The sequence below is a fragment of the Ovis canadensis genome, chromosome 3, assembly GCF_042477335.2.
Source record: "Ovis canadensis isolate MfBH-ARS-UI-01 breed Bighorn chromosome 3, ARS-UI_OviCan_v2, whole genome shotgun sequence".
Taxonomy (NCBI): domain Eukaryota; kingdom Metazoa; phylum Chordata; class Mammalia; order Artiodactyla; family Bovidae; genus Ovis; species Ovis canadensis.
The window spans coordinates 68,864,836-68,885,341 of record NC_091247.1 but is presented as its reverse complement, the minus strand read 5'-3'; the positions used below and the strand labels follow the sequence as shown (position 1 = coordinate 68,885,341).

Sequence of the window (20,506 nt, the reverse complement as noted above, 5' to 3'; positions counted from 1 at the left end):
GGTAGATTCACGGCAAAATTGAATGCAGTTTTCCTCCCTGTACCCTCTTGTGCTGTGACTTCTTACTTTTCCTATCAAGAAGTGAAATCTATTAATACTTCTCTTCTTGACCCGGGAATCCCTTTGGCTAAGGGAAGGAGGCAGAAGCGATGGTGTGATAGTTCCAAGCCCAGGCCTCAAGAGGCTTATGTGTTTCCACTCAGGCTCCTGGAATCCTCTTGAAGGATGAGAGACCACATGGCACAGAAAAGTTACACCAGCTGGGGCCACCTTAGACCAGCTAGCTCGCAGGGTGCATGCTGGCTAATTGCAGATACACGAGCAAGCCCTACTAAGGTCTACTGATCTTGGCCCACACATCAACGCAGACCAGCACATCTGCTCAGCTGACCCAGAGACTCAAGAGCAAAAGTAAATGTTTAGTCTCTTACCAATGAGGTTCTATGTTTCTTACACAGCATTACTGTATCAGCAGACAACTCATAAAACATATACAGAAAAAAGAACAAATTTTAAGTGTACATACAGCTCAGTGAATTACCATAAAGTGAACTCATGAGTGAACCAGTACTCAGATCAAGAAATAGCACATCAATTGTATTCCAGAAACATCTGTTGCGTGCTCTTCCAATTACCACACTTCCCATAGAGAAGTCTCCAACACTATGGATTCATTTTTCCATTCCCTTCAAATCACATTATTATATGACTTAATCCCTAGCCAAGGGTGGATTGATTGTTGGGACAATCAGGGCCCTTTCTGATTTCTCTTGAGTGGTCTTTGAGACCACCAGTAACATGCAGGATCTTACAAGACCAATTATGGCTACTTGTCTCATTCTCTGGATCTCCCATGTTAAATTTCTGAGTAGTTTGTTCATCTGTGATTTGCCCCATCCAGTGTTTCAGGCTACCTGAGTTAGCCTTTGACAACCCTCCAGTAGCAAAGCTGCTGGTTTCAAGGCATGCCTCTTGACTGAACTCCCAGTTATGGAGAAAGGGGAGGAGGAGACTCAGAATGGGAGAAGTCACTTAATAAACTATAATTCCTACCAAAAGCTAAGTAGTTTTTCTTTAATTCTTCTCAATTTGTTTTATGTCTCTGCTTGAGTTCCAGAGTCCTAAAAGTGGTTGTTTTTGTATTTTTTCCCAATTCTGTTGTTTCCGGGAAAGTGGATTTGTCATGTTCCTTTCTTTGTTCTGGCCATGCTGTGCAGCATGCAGGATCTCAGTCCCTGTCCGTCATGTTCTTCTGTAAGTCTGGACTTCCCTGGTGGCTCAGATGGTAAAGCGTCTGCCTACAATGTGGGAGACCTGGGTTTGATCCCTGGGTTGGGAAGATTCCTGAAGAAGGAAATGGCACCCCACTCCAGTACTCTTGCCTGGAAAATCCCATGGACGGAGGAGCCTGGTAGGCTACACTCCATGGGGTCGCAAAGAGTTGGATACGACTGAGCGACTTCACTTCACTTTCTGTAAGTCTATTACCTCTATTATATTTTATTTAGATTTTATAAATTACAAGCAGAATGAAGGTTCCATAATTTCTGAACTTTGCTGTATAATTAAATATATATAATATCAAACTAATTTTTTTCCTTCCATTAGTTTGTGATCTCAGACAAAAAACTTTTAAGTATTACTTTCTGCTACAGTCTATTCCTTTTTTTTTTCAGTCTGTTCCTAATTCTATTTAAGGGTTTTGCTTAAGTGCTGATTTTCTAAGTTTCAAGAAATTCAGATGTTAAGCTATACTCAAACTTTAACGATTTAAAGACCAATCATAAAATGTAAGAATTATAATATTTAAGGCTTTCAGTATTCTTTTTCTATTTCAAAACTTCTATCACATTATCAACTCATCATGGGAAGAAGCACAGAATCATGTTAAGAGCACAACTGTATACATAAGGCAGATGTCACTTCTGTTCTAAACTTTCCAATAGCTCCCCCTGTTTTACTCAGAAAAGTATTTTACAATGGCCTGTAAGGCAACACAGGCTTCCCCTGTGGTGCAGTGGTGGTGAAGAATCTGCCTGCCAATGCAGGAAAACAAGAGACGCGGGTATGATCCCTGGGTCAGGAATATCCCTTGGAGTAGGAGATGGCAACCCACCCCAGTATTCTTGCATGGAAAATTTCATGGGCAGAGAAGCCTGGTAGGCTACAGCCCAGGGGGTTGCAAAGAGTTGGACAAAACTGAGAACAACACATACATAAGGCAATATATCTGGCCCAGGAATATCTCCGAGCTCATCTCCTACCACTCTCCTCGTTTGCTCATTCCACTCCAGCCACACTAGCTTCCTTGAGTGTTCCTCAAACACACCAGGATTCCTCTGGTCTAGATTAACTGGGTGGGCTGACTGCCTGGAAGGTTCCTTCCTCAATGTCCACATAACAACACACTAATCTTCAAATCGTTGTTCTTTGATGCCTAGTTAAAATTTCAATTTGTATTCCTCATCTACTCTGGCAGTCCTTATCCTCTTTTACCTCTCTCCATTTTTACTTGTACATAACTTTTATCTTGTAACATACTATATGTGTTGCAGATTAATTTTCAAAGTGGTTACAGCAGTATTTCCAGTCCATGTGCTCTTCCAGAATCCTGCCATTCACCATCAAGAGGCTCAGTCTCTCTTTCCCTTGAACCTGGATGGGACTCTGCCTCAATGACTAGAATGCAGGGGAAATGCTTCATGACTTCTGGGGCTTGATCATTAACACAGAGATGCCTTCTGTCTGGTTCTCACCATGGTGTGGGAAAGCCCAAACCAGTCCATGGGGAGAGATCACAAGAAGAGGAGACTGAAGCTTTCAGCTGATGGCCAGCATCAACCACCAAACATGCAATTAGCCTTTCAAATCTTTCAGCTGGGGGCCCACATTTAAGTGGAGGAGACAAACTGGCCCCACTGTCCCTGTCCAAATGCTGACCCACTAGCTATGAGAGCACTCATATATACCACTGTATTTTGTACCACTGTATTTTGGGGTAAACTGTTACACAGCCATATGTAACAAAACACTGAAACACTATATATTTTAACTATGTATTATATTTATTGTCTACTTCCTTCCACCAGAATATTAATTCCACAAAGGAAGAGATTTTTCCCTTTTTGGTTTATTAATACATGCCAAGTGGTCAGTAAACATTTTTTCATTAAACAAGGGTTAATTTGTCCAAGTATCTGAACATATAAGTTTAAACTAATAGTAAAAATTGTTGAAATTAAGGAAGGAAGAAGGAGGCTTTTCTGAATTATTTGTGGATTTAAATCATCCTTGACCAATTTTTTTAGAAATACCTCATTAAACATTAAACATACTGCTATTGTCATTATGATGGTTTACCTTTTTAGGCTAGTCTTAATGCCTAAAGGAAGGAAATGGGAATTAAACTTGTTAAGCTCACCTCACACTGGTTATTTAGCTTGGTGGATGTGATGTCCAATTGTTGGTATTGTTCCTTTAACTTTGAAAATTCCGCTTCTAATCTTGTTTGTTCCAGTTTCGAATTATTTAGAAGACTTTTCAAGTTTTTATGGTCAGTTTGTAAAACTTCAGTCTCTTTTAAAAGCTGATTATATGTATGATTCAACCTATAATTGGAAATCATGATAGAAAGAGATTCTCTTCATAGCTTTCATTGTAATTTACACAATGAGAAACTGCTGTAAATCACATTTAGACATACTTAAAGAATAGAAAAGATTCTCTTGCCAGTGACTAAACTCATCTAGAATCAGTTCCAAGTCTGTAAAAACTAAATTTAAAAAATTTTAAGCATTAATTAGAAAATATTTAGCTTAAAGGACAAAGAAGAAAATAACCAATCCAGTATTAATTAACCTAGAGAATTCAAAGATTCTATAATTCAACAAGAAAAATAAAGAAAAATCAGATCAAACTAATAATCAATCCAGTTTGAGACATGGTAGCCTATCAATCTGTTGCCAGATAACTAAGATATATATACTAAAATCAAAATTCTAGTAATTGAGATTTCTGCAAATTATTCATATTTATGCAGTCCTCAATTACTAATGACAAATTTTGGATTAAAAAAAAAATCAAACTATAGCCTTATCTGTCCTTTCTACTATTACATCTTTAGAACAAGGTCCACTGACCTCTAAGAGAGAGATCAGCATATTCTTTCTGTAAAGGACCACAGAATAATAAATACCTTAGGCTTTATGGGTTGCATGCTATCTATAGCGTGCTCTTCTTTTCTGTTCCCCATCACATTTTAAGGTGTTAAAAACTGTTTTTTGTTTGGGAGCTATACAAAGTAGGCTGCAGGCTAGATATGGCCTGCTAAGTTAGCTGTAGTTTACCAACCTTGATCTTACGGCATTAAGATCTGGAACTCATACAAGGTAGAGAAAGCCAAACAAACTTTTGCTCAGCAAGATATTTGCTCACAACTATCTAATAATTTATTTCAACTCATTTCCTAAAGGATTTGAGTCCATTTATAATAATAAATAACAAAATAATACATTAAAAAAATAAGACTTGGTAAAAAAGTAAAATGGCAACACCAGAAACATTCAATAAACGTTCCATTAGCAGGCTGAATCCATGTATGAATGCATCCCATGTGTAAACAACTTTGTAAACTTCACAGAGACATACAGATAACTACTTAATGCTTTAAGGAGAGGGAGATATAAAAAGAATATACAATGTCCTCAATATCATCCCAAAGGCAGATACTAAAATCAGCTCTTTAAGATAGTTTTTTTTACACTGTCCCTCAAAGCTGAGAACATTAACACCGAAATGCAATTCAGAAAACATAATTCCAAAGATGCCAAGATAACCTAGTATATGTAAGAAGCTTTCTTGACTTGGCATTACCTAAGATTAAAACTTAGGTGATTTAGAGAAATGAATAAACTATTGTTCTTTAGATTAAGTCTCCACAAGTATCTTTTATTTGTGAAAGAGTTCTTCCAGGTTTTACTTAACGCATTTTCTTTCCTGAGAACACAGGCATGAGTGCACAAAAGCTGGGTAAGAAACCAAAGTACTGAGAGACAGAAAATACTCTACTTAGAGACAGAAAATACTCTACTCTTCCCATCCAAGACTGCAGACTGGGTGAACTGCAATCAAATTCATCAAGCTCAATTTCTTCTTATCAATTAGGTTGAGTTTGTTCCCTGGAGACTCATCATTTACGTATACAATTAGATTCTGGAAGGTCTACTCAAGTTCACAAACTGCCCCAGTTTGAATTCCAACAAGAAAAAAGGTTAGGTTCAAGATGGGATTTCCAGAGTAAATGCATTCCCCAATGTTCTATGTGTAATAATAACTGTGTCCTTATACCCTATAACTTGTCACAATTTGGTCTTCCATTGTTTATACTATACAAATACATGCTCCTTGATTTTAGCTTGGTGTTAAGATTATTAAAGTTCAAATCCATCAGTATAGAATTTCTATCTGTAACAACTAAATTAAAAACTACTGAGTATGAAAATGGCTCGAGAAGCTTAGGGATTTTTTTTTTAATAAAAGAAACGAAATAGATGTTTAATTCTAAAAATACACTACATTAAATTCATAACAATGATAATACCCATTTGAATTTTGTGTGCTTTTAGCACTTCACTAGGGCAATGTAAATACAGTAAACAAATGTTCAGATTGTTTAAATTTTTCAAAGGCTTCTAAAAATTTTTTGAAAATGTACCCTTATGAAGTAGGCTGATCACCAGTTGAAAAGTTTTGATTTTGCCAAGGCTTTAAATTAAAAATTAACTGCCCCATGGTAACATGAGCCCATTAATATGTAAGACAATTAAAAATAAGACTACAAAACCAGTTAGCTAGAAAATGACAAGGTCACTCACTTGTAGCAACTCTGAAAGACAAGAATTGTGATACCAGGCTAGTAGAAAGAAAGATATAAAAAATCAGGTCTCACTACATTCTTCCTCAATAAAGTATACAAATGCAATCAACATACAGAAATTTTGTTATATATTGTGGCTTAAAAACTTAAGTAGTTGAATAAATCAAAAGAGAAAACAATCAGAGAAAGTTCAAGACCCACATTCTTGTCTGAATCACTTACAACTAGCTAAATGATGCTGTTGGGTAATTTACACGTTACCCTGGGGTCTTTTTTAAAAATTCTAAGTTATGGGTAGTACTGCAAAGGGGTAATATACCCGTTGGATATAATGAACAAATACAAAATTATATATATATACATATTTATTACCTATCATTTTCACCACAAAGCTTCTTGAATTCTGCAGCTACAGTCTCATGGTTTTTGTTTTTAAGCAGCATTTTTTCTTGTTCTGCTTTCAATGTTTTTTCCAAATCTTCCAACTGTCCTTTCTGTTTTAGTAACTGATTGTAACTGGAAAAAAAATGTTATGCATTTGGTTTATAATATTTCCTTAGGAAAAAAAATTTAAGAAATAATGGAAATGAGTTTATTTTATAAATATCACATAAAGCATGTAAGTTTATATACATTTCCTATATAAATTATCTCAGACATGTTTAACATTTGAAATTTATTACATTATTCAATTCAAATTGTTTTCTTAAATTGGTTTTAAGGCAACAATACAAGAAAAGATGATAAATTACCGATCTTCAAGGTCTTTATGTTCCACCTCAAGATTTTTGTGGGCAGACTTTAGAGTTCCATGTTTAGCAATGAGAGTCTCATATTCTGAAGCCTGCCGTTCATGTAGAAGTTCCAGCTTTTCATGATCTTTGACCAGAGAATCATAGAGAGATTTCAGATCTTCTCGCTCTTTGATTACAGATTCATTTTCATTTTCTAAGGAAGACTGCTGGATTAAGAGTTGTGCATTCTGGTTCATAAGTGAGGTACTTTGGGAATTAAGCGTGGAATTTTCAACCTACAAGAATGCCAGACATCAGAACAATAGTTTATTTATAATTCTTTTAAAATAAAAGAATGTTAACTTTAGGAAGCACTAAATAAATCACAGCACATATATTCATATTATACTAAGAAAATTTGGATTTTAGATCCCCAAAAGGCAGGCTACCATTTAATTTTGATTTTTGGTAGGTGTTACATATTTTTTGAGTTGAATTATTTTAAATGAAGGTCATTAGCAACAATTCCATAAGAGTAAAAAATTTTAAATGCCAGTTTATCAGTTTATAGAAGTTGACAGTTGACAGACCTGAAAAACTACTTGTGAAACTCGACTGGTAATTTTCTCAAGTCTAAATTAAACCAGGGCTTTCCAGGTGGCTCAGTGGTAAAGTATCCACCTGCCAATGTAAGAGATGCAGGAGACATGGGTTCAATCCTTGGGTTCAGAAGATCCCTTGGAAAAGGAAATGGCAACCCACTGCAGTATTCTTGCCTGGTTAAATCCCATGGACAGAGGCGCCTGGTAGGCTATAGTCCATGGGGGTCACAAAAGAGTCACGCACAACTTAGCAACTGAACAACTAAATCAAATCAGTATATTCTTTTTCATTTGGAAAGAGTTATACAAAGAACTTTTAGATTCAGAGGGGGAACAATTCCACATTTTAAGAGGTTTCAGAGAGTTGTACTTTCCCCCACCTGACTGCTCTATTTGAAAAGACACTGGTAGTATTAATTGCAAGATGGATCCTTTGAATTAAGGGTAAGTTTAAAGACAAAATTTTCATGCTGTTATTTTCCAATAACCTAACTGATATGTTGCAGTAATACTTTAAAATAAGGGTTTCTACCTGATTAATTATAATTAACTTGTTGAAATGGGTGAAAGGCCATAAAGTCAATGTAAATGAAATTTTTATTTAATGAATAAATTTATTACTTAATTTAGACACTGACATTTTAAAAATGCTGATATCCAAAAATTTGGCATAGTACTATATAAAAATACTTTATCTTCAACTAATTGTTAAATTAAATTCACTCACTAAGAAACAATGTTACTTAAGTCTATTCATCCTTATTTTAAAGCATAATTCAAGAGTTTTGTTGCATATCCCCACAATGTTACATTACAACCTGAAGCTTGGCATTCTGTGTTTGAAGAGTGGTATTCTGCTCCTGTAATGATACTGTCTGCCTCTGAAGTGCAAGAATCTGAGCCTGCAAATTATTGTTCTGTGTTTCAAGTTGCTTCAGTTGAGTTTTCAATGCTTGCTTCTCTGCTTGCAGTGTAGCATTCTGAATACAGAAAATACGTATTAAAAATAAAAGCAGCATCAAACATATTTCTGTTTAACAGATACTAGAATGTTATACAAGTGTTCATTACCATGATAATCCAAAAAATCTCAACAACCTTAAAAGAGAAAAAGACAAAACATTTCCCCTGTAACCCAAATTGTAAAAAGATACTTAATCTAGCAAAGAAAGCAATACTAAAACCTTAATACTATTGTGTCTGTGTTCTGCCTGTTTTATGATGTCCAAAGAACAATATATTCCATTATAAGTATATTTATTAACACAGAAAACTAGAATGGGATTGTCGGTTCTGCGATTTTTATGCTACTCAAAAGTACCCAGAGCAAACAGGGCTGTGTCTAGCCAAGAGACAGTGAACCTTTTTCTAACTCCCCAGAGGCAAATACCCATATACACATACATAAATATGTGGTGGTCCCTGGGGTAGCAGCAAAATTAAGTGTTTTACAAACACAATTATTTAGAAGAGAGGTAGGAACAATCTTAACCATCTGTTTAAAAAATTTAGTACATAATAGACCTAACAGATGTTACATATATTTCTGTTTTTTTTTTTCATGGTAGAACACACTTACTACAACTATTTTAGCTATATGACTTCTGGAATGAATCCAAATAAAACATACTATTTTCAATTTTCCTAATATATAGGATCATATTTCAATTTTATAATTAAATGGTTGAATTACCATGCAAATAATTATATTTAAAATGTAATGTTTGTTATAAACATTTTATTTTCAGGATTATTTCTAAATAAAAACTCATTTAAAAATTAGCATCAAAAAGTATAAACAAAGAATCCTCTGGAAAATCAAAATAAAACTTTAATATACAAGGCCAGAATTTATATATAACTGCATCATGCAAAAAAGATTACAACTGATTTACAACAGATCATCTTTATCATTATTTTATATTACTGGACAATGACAACATTCACTTTATAGGCTTTCAAGTCATATATACTACATATCATACATAAAAGTTAAATCATGATTTAATTGATATTATACTATGAAATCAAAGGTGAGAAAGAAAAATGCTTTAAAATGAATGCTGACATTGTACTTCTCTTTTGTTCATCTGATCACAAAGGGTAAAAAAAGTTTACACTAGAAAAATAATACGGAATCTGTTCAGTCGTTAAGTTGCTCAGTTGTATTTGCAACCCCATGAATCACAGCACGCCAGGCCTCCCTGTTCATCACCAACTCCCGGAGTTCACTCAAACTCATGTCCATCGAGTCAGTGATGCCATCCAGCCATCTCATCCTCGGTCGTCTCCTTCTCCTGCCCCCAATCCCTCCCAGAATCAGGGTCTTTTTCCAATGAGTCAACTCTTCGCATGAGGTAGCCAAAGTACTGGAGTTTCAGCTTTAGCATCAGTCCTTTCAAAGAACATCCAGGACTGATTTCCTTCAGAATGGACTGGTTGGATCTCCTTGCAGTCCAAGGACTCTCAAGAGTCTTTTCCAACACGACAGTTCAAAAGCATCAATTCTTCAGCACTCAGCTTTCTTCACAGTCCAACTCTCACATCCATACATGACCACTGGAAAAACCATAGCCTTGACTAGATGGAACTTTGTTGGCAAAGTAATGTCTCTGCTTTTCAATATGCTATCTAGGTTGGTAACAACTTTTCTTCCAAGGAGTAAGTGTCTTTTAATTTCATGGCTGCAGTCACCATCTGCAGTGATTTTGGAGCCCCAAAAAATAAAGTCTGATACTGTTTCCACTGTTTCCCCATTTATTTCCCATGAAGTGATGGGACCAGATGCCATGATCTTTCTTTTCTGAATGTTGAGCTTTAAGCCAACTTTTTCATTCTCCTCTTTCACTTTCATCAAGAGGCTTTTTAGTTCCCCTTCACTTTCTGCCGTAAGGGTGGTGTCATCTGCATATATGAGGTTATTGATATTTCTCCTGGAAATCTTGATTGCAGCTTTTGCTTCTTCCAGCCCAGCGTTTCTCATGATGTACTCTGCATAGAAGTTAAATAAGCAGGGTGACAATATACAGCCTTGACGTACTCCTTTTTCTATTTGGAACCAATCTGTTGTTCCATGTCCAATTTTAACAGCTGCTTCCTGACCTGCATACAGGTTTCTCAAGAGGCAGGTCAGGTGGTCTGGTATTCCCATCTCTTGAAGAACTTCCCTCAGATTCTTGTGATCCACACAGTCAAAGGCTTTGGCATAATCAATAAAGCAGAAACAGATGTTTTTCTGGAACTCTCTTGCTTTTTCCATGATCCAGCAGATGTTGGCAATTTGATCTCTGGTTCCTCTGCCTTTTCTAAAACCAGCTTGAACATCAGGAAGTTCATGGTTTACGTACTGCTGAAGCCTGGCTTGGAGAATTTTGAGCATTACTTTACTAGTGTGTGATATGAGTGCAACTGTGCAGTAGTTTGAGCATTCTGTGGCATTGCCTTTCTTTGGGACTGGAATGAAAACTGACCTTTTCCAGTTCTGTGGCCACTGCTGAGTTTTCCAAATTGCTGACGTATTGAGTGTAGCACTTTCTTATATACCATTCTGATATAACAAAAAGGTGCACCATTTTCCACTTATATATGTGAGATATATAAGTATATTCACTTATACTGTTATAGTTCAGCTCTTCAGAAACCAAAATGTAAAAGCTCTAACGAGTCTGGGTATCCTTAATAAGAAAAACTCCTACAGTCTATAATGAATAGAAGAGATAACTGAGAGTAGATAGGGTATCTAAGAACAAGAAAAGGTTTACAATGGAAAAGGATGCAGTTAACAAACATACGTACTAGCAAATCAGCAAAAATTATCAGTCTAATATAGGGTAGCCATCTTTACAAACCCATTATCTAAATGAGTACAATATGTCAACCAGGTAATTTCTCTCCAGTGGAAGTTTATAGATGAAGTAAGTGGGAAAAGAGATTCATCTTATAGAATATAACACACCAAGTTTTCTGAAATGTAATTTTTAATCTAAGTGATTGATATATATGACTGAATAATGAAACATGAATTTTCATATGTAGCTGATAAATACATTAAAAGGATATAAAATAGCTCACTAATAATTTAAAACACACAAATTAAAATATTTTCTATCACTTAAATAGAAATTACAAGGTTGGTAATACCCAATGTCAATCTGGAATAACAGATATTCTATTAGTGGAACTGAAAATTCACTTTTTTGAAAACCTTTTACAATAGTATCAATTAAAATTAACTACACACACAGAAATATCTCTCTATATATGCTCTTTGACCTGTCAGTTCTACTGTCAGCAATTTACTACCCTAGGAACTTCCCTGGCAGTCCACTGTTTAAGACTCTGCCAGCCCAATGTAGGGGGTGCAGGTTCGATTCCTGGTTGGGGAACTAAGACCTCACATGCTGTGGATCCAAAAATGTTAGGGCTTTCAAGGTGGTGGTAGTGGTAAAGAACCCTCCTGCCAATGCAACAGATATATTAAGAGACTCGGGTTTGATACCTTGGTCCGGAAGATCCTCTGAAGGAGGGAATGGCAACCCCCTCCAGTTTAGAGAAGGCAATGGCGACCCATTCCAGTACTCTTGCCTGGAAAGTCCCATGGACAGAGCAGCCTGGTAGGCTGCAGTCCATAGGGTCGCTGAGGGTTGGACACAACTGAGCCACTTGACTTTCACTTTTCACTTTCATAAAGCACTGGAGAAGGAAATGGCAACCCACTCCAGTGTTCTTGCCTGGAGAATCCCAGGGACAGGGGAGCCTGAGGGGCTGCCGTCTATGGGGTCGCACAGAGTTGGACACGACTGAAGCGACTTAGCAGCAGCCACCAGTATTCTTGCCTGGAGAATCCAACAAACAGAGGTGCCTGGAGGGGTATTGTCCATAGGGTCGCAGAACATGTTAGGGCTTCCCAGGTGGCGCTAGTGGTAAGGAACCTGCCCGCCAATGTAGGAGACTTAAGAGATGCGGATTCAATCCCTGGATCAGCAACGGATTCCCCTGGAGGAGGAAATGACAACCCACTCCAGTATTCAGCTGGATTCGGTCCATAGGGTCGTAAAGAGTTGGACACAATAGAAGAGAATCAGGATGCAGAAACGTTATAACACGGATTTTCACGGAAGCAAAATCTGAAAAATAACTTAAATGTCCACTGATATGGAATTTACTTAAATAAATTATGGTAGTATATACACAATGGAACAGTATGTGTTCATTAAATAAAATTATATAGCTCCATATATGCTAAAATAGATCTAAGATAAAATAATTGAAAAATGGAAATAAGGTCTCAAAAATGTAAATCTGTAAAAGAAATAAAACTTCTATAAACAGATAACTCACAAACATTTTTCTGGAAATATAAAACAGTTTTCAGTGATTATTTTTGGATGAAAAAGTAGAAATCAGTAGTGTAAGAGATTGACTTCTGTCTTCATGGCTTAGTTTTCAATAAACAAATTAGAAAACAATAAAACCAAAGTTGGCTTAAAGCTCAACATTCAGAAAACTAAAATCATGGCATCCGTCTCATCACTTCATGGCCAACAGATGGGGAAACAGCGGAAACAGTGGCTGACTTTATTTATTTTTCCAAAATCACTGCAGATGGTGACTATAGCCATGAAATTAAAAGATGCTTACTCCTTGGAAGGAAAGTTATGACCAACCTAGACAGCATATTAAAAAGCAGAGACATTACTTTGTCCACAAAGATCCATCTCATCAAGGCTATGGTTTTTCCAGTAGTCATGTATGGATGTGAGAGTTGGACTATAAAGAAAGCTGAGCGCAGAAGAATTGATGTTTTTGAACTGTGGTGTTGGAGAAGACTCTTGAGAATCCCTTGGACTGGAAGGAGATCCAACCAGTCCATCCTAAAGGAGATCAGTCCTGAGTGTTCATTGGTAGGACTGATGTTAAAGCTGAAACTTCGATACGTCAGCCACCTGATGCGAAGAGCTGACTCATTTGAAAAGACCCTGATGCTGGGAAAGATTGAAGGCAGGAGGAGGAGATGACAGAGGACGAGATGGTTGGATGGCATCACTGACTCCATGGAGATGAGTTTGAGTAAACTCTGGGAGTTGGTGTTGGACAGGGAGGCCTGGCTTGCTGTGGTCCACGGGGTCGTGAAGAGCAACTGAACTGAACTGAACCACAACTCTTTTACTTGTTAGCACATTAAGTTTCTTTAGGCTCACTCATCTTTGAAGAATAAATGGTTGCTGAATTATTTTCTACAGTAAATATTTAATAAATAAATAGTGCATACTTAGTGCATATTTAGTGCATATTTATTAAGAATCTGCTATCTACCAAGCATTGTTTTACACAGAGAAGGCACAGTGATGTAAAAGAAAGACAAGCTACTTGTGTTCAGGGAGCTTTTTATAGTCAAATAGTAAATCAGTGAATACTAAGAATTAATTGGTAAAAAGTTCCATGAAGAAACTAAGCAAGGCAGTGGTGTGAGAGTAAATGGTTTTAGGTTGGGGACAACTGCTTCAGCGGAGAAGGGGTCAGGGAAAACCCCTTATAGATGACATGTGATGTGAGACCTGAATGTTGACAGAAGCCTGTCACGTGTTCCAGCTAGGGCAAGCAAACAGAAAGGCCCTGAAAGAGGAATAAACAGAAAACGCCAATATGACTAGAATTAATTTGCTTATTAAGTGCCGGTCACTGTTCTGTTTTCCACATATTAACAGATACTAATATTATCCTCAGATTAATAAATAAGGTAGGTAGAAGACTAATATGGTATAAGGCTAGAGATACAGGCAGGGAAATGTCAAATAGGATCTTACGGATATAGTAAAAAGTATGAAGTGAAAGTTAAAGTGTTAATTCATTTGTGTCTGACTTTGCGATCCCATGGACTGTATGTAGCCCACCAGGCTCCTCTGTCCGTGGAGTTGGTAGTCATTCCCTTTCCCAGGGGATCTTCCCGACCCAAGGATTGAATCTGGGTCTCCAGCACTGCAGACCTATTCTTTACCTCTGAGTCACCAGGGATTTCATTATTAATAAAATGGGAAAACACTGAAGATTTTAAGCAGGAAAATGACATGACCTGGATTATGTTTTAAAAATAACTCTAGGGTTTCCTTGGTGGTCCAGTGGTTAAGAATCCACCTTGCTGCAATGCAGGGGACACTGGTTTGGTCTCTGGTTTGGGAAGTTCCCACATGCCACGGGGCAACTAAGCCCAAGAGCTGCAACTACTAAGCCCACGTGCAGCAACTACTGAAGCCTGCAAGCCCTAGAGCCCATGCTCCACAACAAGAGATACAACTGCAGTGAGAAGCCCACACACCGCATCTAGAGAGCAGCTCCCACTCTCTGCAACTAGAGAAGCCCAAGAGCAGCAACAAAGATGCAGTGCAGCCAAAAATAAATAAATAAAAAACCTCACAAATTATTTTAAAAAAACTCTAGGTTACTACATTGAGAATGGGTCAGTTTGGGCAAGAAGTGAAAGGGGCAGGCCGGTTAGGATGATACTCTTTTTTTAACAGCCCAGATGAGGGGTAAGGGTAACTTAGACTAGAGTGTTAGCACCAGAGACAGAGAGAAATAGATGAGTGTGCATTCTATTTACATGACAGACTTGACAAAGCTTGCTGATGGGCTTACATGACAATGATAAAGAAAAAAATATTAAATTGTTCTTAATACTATACTTAATACTATAAAACAAACTGATCAAGAAAGTATAAAATGAACAAAACTACAAAACCAGATTAGATAAACTTTGTTATATACTCAGTGATCCTTTACTTCTAAAAAACTTTATTCCTTCTAAAATACTTACATTTCTTTCAACTTCAATTAATCTGTCTTTAACTTTCAGAAGCTCTCTAGTTGTTTCTTGACTTTCTCGCTCCCACTTGTTGTCTTCACCAGCAGCTGGAGGAGAGCTCTGAACCATTCTTTCCTCATCCTGTCTCTGTTTGAGAGCCTCGTAATTCTTTTTCACCTAAAATATTATTTTAAAATATCTTGTAAAATTGAAGTATAGTTGATTTATAATATTGTTTTCATTTATTTAAAAAGGGAGAAAACATACCACCAAGGTTATATTTATCATAATTAAAATCCACAACGGTCTGGTGAATGTGAGAGTTTATTTAAAAATATAATAATATATACAATTACCATTATTATCATGATCACAATTTATGCATTGTAAAGTGCAAATGTTTTCCTCTAGAAATATTAATATACCCTGCTTAAGTGTCATGTTGCTATTATTTTGTAATTTCAGATCCTTTGCTTATGATGAAAATATCACTGAAGAATAGATGAATACAGACTTGTTGCTAAGTACTAACAATTGTTTTTAGAGCTATTTATAATTGGTTTAGAGATTTCAGAGATCTCCATGTCAAGAACAAAAACTTGACACATGTATTAATTCCCCTTAAAAAGAATAACTGAAGCTGAGGAAGTATCTATCTATGTATGATCTTTTTAAAAGGATTTTGTTGCCTGGAATGACCTGTTAATAAATAAATGACTTCTTTATACAGATACTGACCCACATAAAATTACTATTATTCATTTTATAAAGAGTGAGCAATCCAAGGATATTATCTTATCCAGGGTTTTCTGGTATGATTATAACCAAATCCTACTTTAACAGAGCAAAGTCAAAACTAACAAATTGGTCATCATCCAAAATTAATGATTAACTAAATTGCTCTCTTCAACTTATTGTTATACTGAATTACTAGTTTTTCCTAGGAAATGATTATCATAAATTTCTAACTTAAACCCAAACTTTCTATTAAGACAAGGATACAGATGTTTAAAATAATTCAATGTCTAATGCAACCTCAAGAAAGCTTTATGGCTCAAACTTTGCTACTACTACTGAGTTAGACAATAATGATGTGAGATTATAGAAAATAAGATGCCAAGATAAGAGTGTCACTTAAATTTTGGCAAATGATCGAACAGATATTCTGAGATCCTGATTTTCCACTAAAAAAAAAATACTTCTGACACCCTAATAATATAGATGGATAACATAATTTCCAGTCTATTTTACATTAATTTCTCACAGGCTCTTTTTTCAAGGCTTGTAATAGTTATGGACATATGTCATTATTAAGAAGGGGACATGAGAATAAAACTCAGAACCTCTCATTTTCAGTCCACTGTTCTATAAGTTTCAAAAATGGTCCTTTACCTTATATATTATTAATCAGAATCATTAATTTATGTTCATATTGAAAATGACATTTTCCATCAGGGTTTTTCAGAGACAGTGTACAGGTGGGTGTTGCCTTATCTAATTTATTAATTTAAATAAATTAAATGCCTTTTAATTGGGATGTACAGACCATTCACATTTAATGTGATGACTGACATGGTTTGGTTTAAAATTGCTATCTTGCTATTTATTTTCCATTTGTCCAACCTGTAGTTTGTTCTTTTTTCTTTTTCTGCCTTCATTTGGATTTTTTGATTCTATGTAATCTCCTTTGCTGCCATTTAGTTATACTTCTTTGTCATACTATTTTAGTGGTTACTTTATACTTATTACTCATATTTAGCTTTCATAGTCTATGTTAACTATGAAAAAACTAGAACAGTATAATTAATTAATCATATATTAAAAACTAGAACAGTATAATTTCAGTTGAACGCATGTTTATGGCAGAAAACTAGTTCAATAATAATAATTTGGAAATCTTCCACTTCCAAATGGCTGAAAGTGGAAGACAATCTCTAACTTTTAGACTTGAAACACATCATATACCAACCCATACTCAAACCCATTTATTTCCTGGCTTAGTAGCTTCATGAAATTGACTTTATTTGCAATATAGTGATACTCCATAATGGGCAAAAATTCAGAAAAAGAAAGATGATTAATGAAATGTGGTAACAAGTTTTACTTTATATTTTTTTGGACAACACTTTATGCTGATTAAACAAAGTTCTAAAATTCCTTCTGTAACAAAAAACGTTCTGTGTTAATGTCTGAGACAAACACCAGCAATGATGGTATGGGCAAATGAGGAACCAATCCTTTTCCTCTCCTGTATAAGAAATTAATCTTTGGGTAACTTTCTCTGGAAACCTGATAAAACTACAATGTTACATGCTACCAGTCAAGAAAAATGACTTCTGATTGGTAAATTGTATTTGTACTACAAGAACTATAAATACCTAATAAGAAGCTACATCTTTGGACTTCTCTGAGTATAGGAACTCTTAAATCTAAGACTGTGAAGATCTTAAATCCATGCATTTGGAGATGTTGCAAGGGATGAGGACTGGTATTAAGCATGACATCCCAAAGCCAGAGCAGCTTTCACACAGAATGAGAATCTTGTCTTCTTGCATCTGAACTATCATCTAGTGAGAAGACGACTCTCAGACAAATATGTGAAGAGGGACACCAGATTGTGCCCTACTATTAGCTTATACTTCCCATAGTGCTCTGAATTGAACGGTTCTAAATGTAGCCTATAATAAGCTTGTCAGCCTGAATGTTTGGTTGACTGTAAAACCACTCCAGGTGTGACTACAGAGCTAATAAAAGGGAGTAAAAGGCAGATCATGATTCTACCGTTCTACCAAACACTAACCCTATAGAATGGGCAAGTCCCTTTAATTTCAATTCATTCACATAGGGAAATCAGACAGCAGCCCCTACCTCACATATTTCACTGAATAATTCCAAATAACACAATTAAAAAATTCAGAAAAGACCTCAAATTTTTTAGATCAAGGTCTCTCTTATACCACACATACTGCTTCCCTCTACTTGCTATCCTCACACCCATATTTTTTTTAATCTAACTTTTACCTGGATTCTCAATAGGAAAAGAGTGACAGTGAAGTGTCAAAATCACATTGAGAGTTTTTCCCAACGTAATAAGTCTGCCTCTTCCCAATTCCACTCTCACAATTCCAATATGTGTCTTCATACATATTGAGGGACATTCATACACAAAATAAGATTGAATAAGTTATAGCATATAGACAAAATAGTTTGTTATAAACTACATAACAAAGATCTGTTTAAGAATAATCTCAAGTTTAAGAAAAGGAAATAGACAAAACAGTAATAAAATTTTATGTTTCATTTTCTACTTTATATTTTCTTTCTTTTTTTTTTTTTAGTGAATTTATTGCTTAAGAGAATGGTACAGAATGGATGTGTACAGCTATAGTATCTTCACAGACCAAGGTAAAAAAGCAAAGAAAATATTCAACAGATGCATAATTTTTATATCAGATCTTGCTTTACACTTTGTGGGTTTGAGTCTACCTATTTTATATTGTCAATTATAATAAGTAACAATTGGAAAAAATCAAGTTAAAATGTAAATAGAGTCTATGAAAAAGTCTTGGATAAAAGAAAAAATACAACTGAAATATAAATTAATAAATCATATGAAAACAATAGAATTGATAGGATTCTAGAAAATGAACAGAGGGGTGTTTATACCTCTATATGTTTTTGTTATAAAAAATCAAAGATTAAAATTAGTGAGTTAAATTTTCAGCTCAGAAAACCAGAAATAGAACAGCAAAGTACATTGAAAGAGTGCACAAGAAAGGAAATAATTAATTTATATTTATATTTTTATTTTTTGGGGGAAGAAAATCCTTTATAGCACCACCACCCAAATTTAACAATTGTTACCATTCAGTTGTATTTCCTTCCATATTTTTTACTGCACATTTATATGCATATTTTATTTTTTTATTTTTATTTTTTTAATTTTTATTTTTACTTTATTTTACTTTACAATACTGTATTGGTTTTGCCATACATTGACACGAATCTGCCACGGGTATACATGAGTTCCCAATCCTGAACCCCCCTCCCACCTCCCACCCCATATCATCTCTCTGGATCATCCCTGTGCACCATCCCCAAGCATCCTGTATCCTGTACCATTTCACACCAGTCAGAATGGCTGCGATCCAAAAGTCTACAAGCAATAAATGCTGGAGAGGGTGTGGAGAAAAGGGAACCCTCCTACACTGTTGGTGGGAATGCAAACTAGTACAGCCACTATGGAGAACAGTGTGGAGATTCCTTAAAAAATTGCAACTAGAACTGCCTTATGACCCAGCAATCCCACTGCTGGCCATACACACCGAGGAAACCAGAACTGAAAGAGACACATGTACCCCAATGTTCATCGTAGCACTGTTTATAATAGCCAGGACATGGAAACAACCTAGATGTCCATCAGCAGATGAATGGACAAGAAAGCTGTGGTACATATACACAATGGAGTATTACAAAGCCATTAAAAAGAATACATTTGAATCAGTTCTAATGATGTGGATGAAACTGGAGCCGATTATACAGAATGAAGTAAGCCAGAAAGAAAAACACCAATACAGTATACTAACACATATATATGGAATTTAGAAAGATGGTAAGGATAACCCTGTATGCGAGACAGCAAAAGAGACACAGATGTATAGAATGAACTTTTGGACTCAGAGGGAGAGGGAGAGGGTGGGATGATTAGGGAGAATGGCACTGAAACGTGTATACTATCATGTAAGAAACGAATCGCCAGTCTAGGTTCGATACAGGATACTTCATATTTTCTGTCCAGATATCTGATAGGGAATTCCCTGGCTGTCCAGTGGTTAGGACTCAGTACTAACTACTGGGTCCCAGGTTCAATCCCTGGTCAGTGAACTAAGATCCCACAAGCTGAGCAGTGCGAAAAAGAGAGTTGACAATCAAAATTCTTGCCAAGAAAATCACTTACTGTTTTTAGTTCTTGGCGCAACTGCTGGTTGTAATTTGTGGACTCTTCTAGTCGAGCTTCTAAAGCAGCAATTTTTTCTTCTTTTATTTCAAGAGACTTCTTTAGAGTGGATTCTAATTTTGATTCCAAAAGTTTGTATCTATTATCCAAATATAAAAAGAATATAGTTCATTACTGGAGGTCAGAAAATTATTTTTAAAGATAATTTATGATTAGATACCTTACATTAAAAAGCCTTATAAAATAGTCTTTTTTAAAAAAGAAACAAATTATTTTGTTCTTCCTGTCTACTCTCCCTTTTTAACTATTCCTGGTAATGAGAAAAAAACAAAAAAGCCCTGAGTATACAGCTCCAGATTACAGTCTAGGTTGTTAAAAGCAAAAATTAATGCTACAAAAAGGCATCTGGAAGATCCTAGTCTCAAAATATATCTTTTAGTTTCATAAGAATAGAATCTACAAGAAGATTAAGTGGACGGATTAAGCACATTATTAAGCATTTGTCTATGATATTAATATATGATATATTTACACAAG

At 35.7% G+C, this 20,506-nt stretch overlaps 1 protein-coding gene across 8 annotated transcripts in view; it reads right to left on the bottom strand.

Moving 5' to 3' along the window:
• CCDC88A (coiled-coil domain containing 88A) overlaps positions 1-20,506 on the bottom strand; it is a 120,893-nt gene that overhangs the window by 20,553 nt on the left and 79,834 nt on the right. For all 8 annotated transcript variants that reach the window (XM_069583296.1, XM_069583297.1, XM_069583298.1 and 5 more), the window contains exons 17-22: positions 19,970-20,108; positions 15,025-15,189; positions 8,030-8,191; positions 6,628-6,905; positions 6,248-6,391; positions 3,422-3,608 (exon numbers count right to left, since the gene is read on the bottom strand). In XM_069583296.1, the coding sequence (XP_069439397.1) occupies positions 3,422-3,608; positions 6,248-6,391; positions 6,628-6,905; positions 8,030-8,191; positions 15,025-15,189; positions 19,970-20,108 (1,075 nt within the window). The remainder of the gene's footprint in view (positions 1-3,421; positions 3,609-6,247; positions 6,392-6,627; positions 6,906-8,029; positions 8,192-15,024; positions 15,190-19,969; positions 20,109-20,506) is intronic.